A 9,174-nucleotide genomic window follows, 5' to 3' on the forward strand; every position below is an offset into this window, starting at 1 on the left:
GTGCAGGACTTCCCCATTGGAATTCCCAGAGTCGGAAATTCCCACGCCCTGAGGGAGAGGTATTAGGTTCAGGCTCCAGTTTCCTGGGGGAAGGGCCTATTTGCCCGGGCTTTGTTATATGCAAGGTCTCCTGAGCCCCAGTAGTCCCCCGAGTGGGAACTGTGTTCAGGGATCTTTTTTTTTTTAACTTTTATTTGTATTTATTTTATGGGTTCAGGGATTTTTTTATTTTTAAGATATATTCATCTATTTGAGAGAGAGAGCGTGCATGTGCGAGTGAGCCGAGGGAGGGGCAGAGAGAGAGGGAGAGAAGCAGACTCCCAGCTGAGACTCAGGGGCTCCATCCCACCAGCCTGAGATCATGACCTGAGCCAAAATCAAGAGTCAGACGCCCACCCCACTGAGCCACCCAGGTGCCCTAGGTTCAGGCTTGTAGAGAGAGGACTTTAGGGAGTGGCCTCCCACCCCCAAGGAGAGGAAGATGCAGAATTAACTCCAAGAAAGAGACCGTGTTTCTTTTTTAAGCACGTTTTATTTCTCGCCACTGACCAGTAGGGCGGTTACAGACATAACTCCCCTGGGGAGCAGAGGTTCAGCGATGTAGCGACAGTCAGTCACCAAATCAGCATTATTTAGATAACTGGATCAGATAAATATTTTTGAAAAACGTAAGCAAAAGGAGGCACAGAGGCCAGGAGGCCAGGTGGGAACAGCCTTAGAGTTCAGCTCCGTTTTCACAGAAAACATGTCTGAGCCAAGGCAGCCCCTACATTTGGTCTCCAGGACACCCCAACCTCCCAAATAAATACACATTCATCAGTAAATAAATAAATAATAAATAAATAATAAATAATCACAAGTGCAAACATAAATAGAGAGAGCTGGCCCCATGTGGGAGGGGCTGGGCTTTCCTTCTCAGGAAGAGTCTGGAAACATTTAAAGAAAGGGATGCCTGAGGTCCACTCACGTCAGGTTCTAGGTGAGATCTTCTCAAGGGACATTCTGAAGTGTTCTAGCCAGAACTAAAGGTTCCCTGACTCCCACATTCCAAGTGTTCCAGGTTGCGTTCAGGGATCCAAACCTGAGGTCTCCAGTGAGCGCTGGAAGCCCCAGTTTGCATTCTTGGTAGGGGCCAATGCTCCAGTGTCCGGGTCACACATCCCTGGATCTTAGGTTTCTAAGTGTTGTTGTTTAAAGTTCTAAGCTTGGGGCCCAGCCCTGAGCCCCTAATTCTCTTTCTAAGCCAGAAGGGGATGAGGGGGGTCAGAGGGAGTAGATAATAAAGGGGTTGAGATGGGCAAGGATGGATGTCCCGCCCCCTCACAGGGCAATGATTCCAAAGTAGACCTGCCCGGACTCGGCAAAGTCGAGATAGTCAGGCAGGTTGATCTCAGCGCTGAGTCGATCACCCTTCTCCAGTTGGAAGACCCCTCCCAGGTAGATGGGCTCGTACCAGGGCTTGGCCTCAGTCCCCTCTGGGGTCTCCCTTTGGCAAGGGCTCTTGATGGCAGAGAGGAGGTTGACCTTGGTCTGGTAGGAGACGGCGAAGCGGCTGATGGTGTGGGTGAGGAGCACATGGGTGGAACGGCATCCTTGGCCCTTGAAGAGGACCTGGGAGTAGATGAGGTACAGCCCGTCTGATGGCACTATTAGCTGGTTATCTGTCAGCTCCACACCATTGGCCAGGAGGGCATTGGCACGCCGGCTCAGCCACTGGAGTTGCCCCTCAGCTTCGGGGTTTGCTGGAGGGAAGGAGAGAAGGAGGGAGGGGTGAGTCAGTGTGACCCTGTCAGTTCCACTCTCCACATCCTGGCCCTCAAGTTCTGCCCACCCCCCCACATCCGGTTCCTGTCCCCTCTGTCGGTCTTCCCACTTCCCATCTGGCCATGAGGTTCTGAGTATCCCCCTCAAGGCCAGTGAGTCCTTCTCATACCATCTCCAAGGTCTGTCTACCCTCAGCCTGAGTTCAGCCCCCAAATCCTATCCCTCCACATCCTATCTGCTTCACTGCCCCCCAGCTGAATCCTCAGAGCTCTTACCTACAACATGAGCTACAGGCTTGTCACTTGGAGTTCGAGAAGATGATTCTGAGGAGGAAAGAAGAAAGAAAAAGGTGAGACCCTTAAGCTTCCTGGGAAAGATCCTGCTACTTTGACCTCCATGCCCTCTCCCCTCAAACCAAAACCCTGAATTTCCCCCACTGCTGCTATCCTAGGACCACCCCCGCCCCCCCACCCAAGCCCAGAATCAGGAGAAAGGCTTTGGAGACACTTACTGACTGTCTGGGCCAGAGGGTTGATTAGTTGGAGGCCATCTGGGAGCTGTTGGAGAGAAGGAGGTTTAGCATCAGAGCAAGTCACCCCTGAACGAGAAACAGCCAGGCTGCTTCTGTAGCTCGTACTCTAGTTTTCTCTCACCATTCAGTCATTCCACAACACTCTCACTGAGTGTTCTCCACGAGCCGGACACCCTATCTTCATCTTTCCTTATCTCTTTCCTCACATCTCTCCTTATCTCTCTCTCATACTGTCCACATCTTTCTGTCTCACCATCTTTATTCATATCACTTGTTCTGTTCCCATCTCTCTCCCCACATCTCTCCACACATCTCTCTTTCCATATGTCTGCGGGCTCATTCGTTCATTCAAGAAGCATTCAGTGAGCACCTTCTGTGGGCTCCCTCCCTCTCTCTCTTCCCCCATCTCTCTCCATGTCTCTTTCTGCCTCCCCATCTTTCTCCATGTTTTCTCTCTCACCGGTCCCCATCAGCACACCTCTTTCCCCGAACCCCCGAGAACGAGCCGAGTCTGGTGGGGCACTCACCTCTTCCCTCTGGGGGCCGATCACTCCGAAGTGCAACAGGCAGAAGAGCGTGGTGGCTCCTGCAACGAGGAGGAAGGAGAAGAGGCTGAGGCACAAGAACCTTCTGGAGCCCTGGGGGCCCCCTGCCTTCTTAGGGAGTGCCTCCTCGGCCAGCTCCACGTCCCGGATCATGCTTTCAGTGCTCATGGCGTTCTTCCCAGAGGGGCTCGGGTCCAGCTGGGAGATGGTAGAGCCCTGGGGCAGTGTGTATTAGAGGGAAAGAATCGCCTGGCTGCTTGTCTGGGGGTGTGTCGTCTGAGAGGTTATTTCCAGGGGGTCTGCAGTTGCTTCTCTCTCTCCTGGCTGGTGCCCTGGTGTCCTCGCTGAGGGAGCTTCTGCTGGCTGGGTGTGCAAACAGCTGCATTTATATACCCATGGGGTGAGAAGAGGGCGGGGAAAGGCTCTCATTCAACCAGCGGAAAACTTCCTTGGTGGAGAAACCCATGAGCTCATCTGGAGGAAGCGGTAGTGGGCCCTACACCTTCTGTCTCGGTTTCTTCTCCATCGCGGGGGCGGGGGTTTGGAAAGTTGGGGACACCCAGGCATCAAGGATACTTCCTACCCTCCCCACTCGGATTCTGAGGGAAGCTTGCTGGGCCAGTCACTGCGATGTATGTAGGACCCTGGAGGCTGGACCCCAGTTTCCCTCTGCCCCCAATTCCCATTCCCTCCTTTTTTTTTTTTTTTTGAGGCTCAGGTCTGTGGCCTGTTTTCCTCAGATTTCCAGGCTGGACTTAGGTAGGTGTAGAGCTAGACGTGGGAGGGGCTTCAGAAAACCATCGCCTTGATGGGGAGAAAAGGTGGGGGGAAAACTATGCTGGGTCCTGAGACATGTGTTTGGGTCCCTGGGGGAAAAAGGAGCTTGAGAGAAGGGAGCTTGAGGCGGGAGATGTGGATGGGGTCTCTGAAAGGGCTGGGGAGAGGGCGGTAAATGGCAGGGACACGCTTGGGACAGCCCCAGTGGGAGCGAAAGCAACCTTGGGAATTCACGAACCCCATGAGGGCAGGCCTTCTCCTTTCATTCTGACCAGGGACTCAGCAGTGTTGGTTTCAGTCTTGGCTTCCAAGGGAATCTGAGGCCCTGAGTTTTGCATGAAGGCCCCATCTGTCAGAGCCCTTGTGTGTAGCCATGTATCCCAAAGAACTCTAGTGCCCTCCAGATTTCTGGAGATAGCCCTAGCTCTCAGAGTCTCTCTGTGTGACCGTGTCTCCTGAAACGTCTCCTGTATTCCCCAGCCCCCCAGCCTTGGGGGTCTCCCACTCCATTCTTCCAGAGGGTCCCCATGTCCACCCCCATAGTCCCAAACACCCTTTGGTGTGGTCACTTCTGCCCAGAGGACTCCTGTAACCCCCATTCCTCAGAGCCTCTCTACACGTGGCCATATTTGCCAGTGGTCCCGACTTCCACTCCTCCAGACCTTGGACCCCCATTTTACCTTTTTCTTCCCAGCTTATCCTTTGGTTTCCCTGCCGTGGTCTGGCTGCCTCACCTCTGTGATTCCGCCACATTTCCCCGGAGTTCCTAAGGCCCCTTCATCTCCTTGTAGTCCACAGTTCCTGTCTCTTCTGAAGCCCCTGTCCTCCTTCCATTTTTTAGAGACCTGGGAAATTCTCCCCTCCCAGACAGACAGACAGACATAGACGGTATTTCAGAGAAAAGAGGTTTATTGGGCTTCATCGAAGGTGCAGATGTCTCCTCACGGGGTGTTTAGTCAAGCAGTGGCTGGATCTGAAGAGTCTTTTGCTTCCTTCTAGAGCTCCCTGGTGTCTCAGCCCCACTTGTCTTCTCTTTCACTGTGTTATCCTTACGCCGATGTTCTCTTGCTCTTCATCTCTTGGGCATATTTCTCTCTCTTCTGGTGGCCCTCTGTTATTCCCTTCTCTCCATCCTCCATAAATAAATAATTTAAGTCTTTCCCTGCATAAATAATTCCCCCTCCCCTGCCTCTCTGTCATCCTCCCAAGCTCCTCCTGGTGTCTGACCACTCCATGTCCAGGGCTAGGTCCTCCTTTGACGGCAGGACAGATGAAGAGCTCTGGGCAGGAATTTCTAGGCAGACTTGAAATCCTCAGCCTAGCATTGAGGTTTGCTGAAAGGAGGTATGGTCCCCTGGGGTGCCTAGAATTCCTTCTTTGGAAGCGCCAGGTAACACGAGCAGGGGAGACTTGAGGCTATTGGAAGGATCAAAAGAGAGGTGCGGTGACCCTTGAAGTGGTCAGAATGGAGGCAAAATGGGGAGAAGGTCTTGAAACCAATTATTTTTCTTTCTGGATTTTTCTACAGAGCAAAGGCTCCAAAGAAGACACTACTGGGGCTGAGGAGTAGGTGGGAGAGGCCATCTGTGTGAGTGGAGAGCTGATCTCCCTGGGTGAGCAGGAACACAGCTCCCTGGTACACGGAGTGCACCCAAGGTCCCTGTGGCCCTGGGCACACGGACTTCTGAGCGCTGAGGAGAGGCACGTGGAAGGGGTACTGGGAGGAGAAGAGCTGGACCTCATGCGCCAGGTAGAGAGGGGTGGGGGTGGCCTTGGGGAAGCAGCCTTCCCCAGAGAAGACCACCTGGGAGTAGACAAAGTAGAGGCCACTGGTGGGGACCAGGAGGGAATTGTTGCTCAAAGAGAAGCCATGGCGGAGGAAGGCACGATCCGTGTTTGCTCTCCAGCGAAGTGAGTTCTGGGTGCTGGGGTCTCCTAGGAAGAGCCAGAGGGATGGGAGAGGTTGAGAACCTGGGGGTCAGCACTCTTAATCCCTGAGGATGTAGGTGCTGGGCCGAGTTCCTGGGGGATGGCTGGGAGGACAGATGGGAGTGGGATACCTCTGTTCTGGGGGGTGGGGGGAGCTGGGGGAGAGGTGCAATAGATGCTTGGTCCCTTGAAGGGGGTGTAGGAGGAGAGCTGGGGGCGACATGTCGGGGCAGTCAGGTGAGGTTTACCAATAAGATGAGCAGCAGGTTTGAGGGTGCCTGGTGCGAAGTGCTTCTGAGGGTGCTGGTAGGCAGTCCGGGCAGCTGAGGGTGAGCTGCCCACACCAGGAAGCCCCTAGGGGACAAGAGGGTGGAGCATGGCTCTAGGGCCCAAAGTTTGGTGGGGCCACCCCTGCAGCCCCCATTCTCCTGCTGCCTCACCTGGGCCTCAGGCGGCAAGGCCAGCAGCAGCCCCAGAAGGAGGAGGAGGGGGGCGCTGCACACCCTCAGGAGGTAGAGCCGTCCAGGTGGTGTCATGGGGAGAACCTGCGGGGAGAGAGACAGTGAGCGGGGCGGGGCCGGGGCGGTGACGGGCCTCCTGCCCGCGGAGACAGCCACGGGAGAGCCAGGGCCACAGAGGAGAGAAGGGGACAAGGTGCAGGCCGGAAAACCCCCCAATGTGAGCAGGGGGGCACAGAAAGAGAAACAGACACGAGAAGGGAACAGAGGGGGATCGTGGCAGAAACAGAGAACGTGTGACAGAGACAGAGAGAACAAAGACTGGCTGATGAAGACTCCGAGAGAGGGGAGCAAACCGCTCGGAACCCACCGAGGCCCGGGCCCAGGCAGGCGGCACGGGAGGGGCCGCGGCGCGGGCGGAGGGGCGGAGTGCCCAGGGGAGTCCAGCGCCGGGCAGCCCGAGGAGGAGACTGGCCGGGAGAGTCTCACCTGCTGTGCGGGGCCCCTGGGCCTGGACGCCTGGGTCCCTTTATAGAGGAAGCGGCGGTGGCAGCGTGGCGGCGTGGCAGGCGGCGGGCGGGTTCTAGGCCCCGGGCTGGGCCCCGGGGAAGCCCCCAGGGCTGAGAAGATGCTGCCGTTTCAGTCGAAGGCAGGAAAGGCTGAGGCCCAGGAGTGAACCACAGGCTGGGGGCTCAGACGACTGAGTTCTGGGAAAGGGAGCGGGGTCAGGGGAACCGTGGGCTGGGAGGGCCAGGGAGCAGGGTCAGGCTTAGGAGTTCCAGAGAAGGGACAGTCAATTCGGGGAGGAGGGGGTGGGGGAGCAGCTGGGGCGTGGGCTGGAGGCCCGGTTCCCTGAAGAGTGATTATATATAACACCTCTGCACCCTTGGTTGATTACAGGCTACTCTCTGTGCCCATTTCCTCCTCTTCTACCCCCATCCTTGTCCCAAATGGTTCAAGTCACCCTCGTCCCAGTATGTGTACTTTCCTGGTCGTCTGGCAGGTTTTCTATCAAGAAGTTGCCTTATATACACCTTTGCCCTGGACATTCTGGTTTATGCTTGTTGTCCTGGTGAAAATGTTCATGGATCTCCCTTTTGTTATCACAAGTGTCCTGGATGGGAAGATAAATGTCATGGTTCCCCTACTGAGAGATGTTGCCATGCACTTAAGTATGCTGAGGTCTCATCTCACTCCTGAAGGATGTCCTCAGGTGGCCTCCACAGATCAGATTATGTTTTTAAAGATTTTGTTTATTTATTTGTTAATTTGGGGGGGAGGGGCAGGAGAGGGAGAGGGAGAATTCCAAGCAGACTCCCCCCTGAGCAGGGAGCCCGATGTGGGACTCGATCCCAGGACCCCGGGATCATGACCTGAGCCGAAGGCAGACGCTTAACTGACTGAGCCACCAAGGTGCCCCAGGTCAGATTTATATAACCCCAAACAAACACACACTCTGGGATCGAGGAATGTAGCAATTTCCAAAGCTCTCTACAGGGAAGGCTTTGGAATTTCACACAGGAGGAGCTTGAGGGTGGTGAGCTAGGATAGGGTGGGGACAAGCAAAGGACTTATCTGGAAGCTGCGATTGCAGAGCCAGAATACTGTTTAAGATTTCCCCCTTTTAACTTACGTACAGTAAGGCGCATGTCTCTTAAGTTTACAGCCTGGTGAGCTTTTCCATCTGTTTATAGCCATGTAGCCACCACTCAGTTCAACATATTTTCAGGTCCCCAGAGGGTTCTCTCATGCCCCTCTCCCAGTTGATACCCTCCAAAGATAACCAACCACTTTCTGACCTCTATCACCATAGATTAGTTTTTCCTGCTTTTGAATGTCATATAAATGAAGTCACACAGAATGTACTGTTTGGATTTGGCTTCTTTCACTCGACATGATCTTTCTGAGATTCATCCATGTGGTTGCATTTATCAGTATTTTTTTTTTATCATGATGTAAGTTTATTGTGTGAATATACTCTCTTATTTACCCATTCTTCTGTTGATAGACGTTTGGTTTGTTTCTAGTTTTTGGCTACTATGAAAGATGTTGATATGAACATTCTTAAAAATGAGCCAGTTTTTTTTTTTTTTAAGATTTTATTTATTTATTTGACAGAGAGAGACACAGCGAGAGAGGGAACACAAGCAGCGGGAGTGGGAGAGGGAGAAGCAGGCTCCCCGCGGAGCAGGGAGCCTGATGTGGGACTCGATCCCAGGACCCTGGGATCATGACCTGAGCCGAAGGCAGTCGCTTAACCGACTGAGCCACCCAGGCGCCCTGAGCCAGTTTTTACTTAATTTGTAAGTTAAAAAAAAAGGTTTCTAAAGATGATTTTATCCATGTTTCAGAAGATTGAGAAAATTGGCCATCTCAAATCTCATGATTATTTTTATTGATGTTGGTATGCTTTCATTTTGAGGGTTTTGAAAAGCTAAAGCCCTTCCCTCCCCCCCGCCCCCCCGCCACCGTGGCATTGGGCATATGGCTGTTCTCTGGAAAAGCGTTTCTGAGTGGTCTTGGGGTCCTGTGGCACATAAGTAACATTCAGGGTGTGTATGAGCCATTTCTCCTGCTTTCCTCCCCTTTCTTGAGGCCCTTTGCCTTTCATGCCTTCCGAGGCCGATAAGACTATTGTTTCTTTTCATTCTCCTTCCACCTCTTTAGCTTTCTCTCTATTTCAGAAACGTTTATTGAGGACCTTGTACAAGGTATTGAGGATACAGATGTGAAAGACAGTTCCCATGCCCTCTGGGAACTCAAAACCAGCGTGGAAGACAGGAAAGTTAGCAGATAATTAGAATAAAGTGTGACGATGGCCTTAAGGCAGTCCATAGAAAAGTCATTGAACTTAGCCTGGGAGAGGGGTGTCAGGCATTAAGTGTTGAGAGAGAGCCTGAGCAGGGCGGGATGGTGAGGGAGAGAGTCTTAAACAAGCTCCATGCCCAGGGCAGAGCCCTATGTGGGGCTTGACCTCAGGACCCTGAAATCATGACCAGAACCAAAATAGATAGTCAGGTGCTTAACTGACTGAGCCACCCAGGCAGTCCTTCACTAGCACTTTAGAATCACTTGGCCATGTGTGGGGCACCTGGGTGGCTCAGTCAGTTAAGCGTCTGCTTTGGCTCAGGTCATGATCCCAGGGTCCTGGGATCGAGCCCCACATTGG

The 9,174-nt window shown here is 53.4% G+C and overlaps 2 protein-coding genes across 2 annotated transcripts; both read right to left on the reverse strand.

Annotated features, from left to right (window-relative positions):
* Positions 1 to 1,184: 1,184 nt before the first annotated feature.
* On the reverse strand, positions 1,185 to 3,406 carry TNF (tumor necrosis factor). Its single transcript, XM_035030470.1, has 4 exons — positions 2,824 to 3,406; positions 2,276 to 2,321; positions 2,040 to 2,087; positions 1,185 to 1,742 (listed from the first exon to the last, which is right to left on the reverse strand). Exons 1-4 carry the CDS (start codon positions 3,007 to 3,009, stop codon positions 1,321 to 1,323), a joined length of 702 nt encoding a protein of 233 aa, XP_034886361.1. The 5' UTR covers positions 3,010 to 3,406; the 3' UTR covers positions 1,185 to 1,320.
* A 1,103-nt stretch (positions 3,407 to 4,509) lies between these two features.
* Positions 4,510 to 6,519, reverse strand: LTA (lymphotoxin alpha). The gene is made up of 4 exons (XM_035030471.1): positions 6,495 to 6,519; positions 5,988 to 6,092; positions 5,796 to 5,901; positions 4,510 to 5,553 (listed from the first exon to the last, which is right to left on the reverse strand). The coding sequence occupies exons 2-4, from the start codon at positions 6,081 to 6,083 to the stop codon at positions 5,141 to 5,143; spliced, it is 615 nt and encodes a 204-aa protein (XP_034886362.1). The 5' UTR covers positions 6,084 to 6,092; positions 6,495 to 6,519; the 3' UTR covers positions 4,510 to 5,140.
* Positions 6,520 to 9,174: the final 2,655 nt, after the last annotated feature.

The sequence above is a fragment of the Mirounga leonina genome, unplaced genomic scaffold, assembly GCF_011800145.1.
Source record: "Mirounga leonina isolate KUSES-001 unplaced genomic scaffold, KU_Mleo_1.0 Mir_366, whole genome shotgun sequence".
NCBI lineage: Eukaryota > Metazoa > Chordata > Mammalia > Carnivora > Phocidae > Mirounga > Mirounga leonina.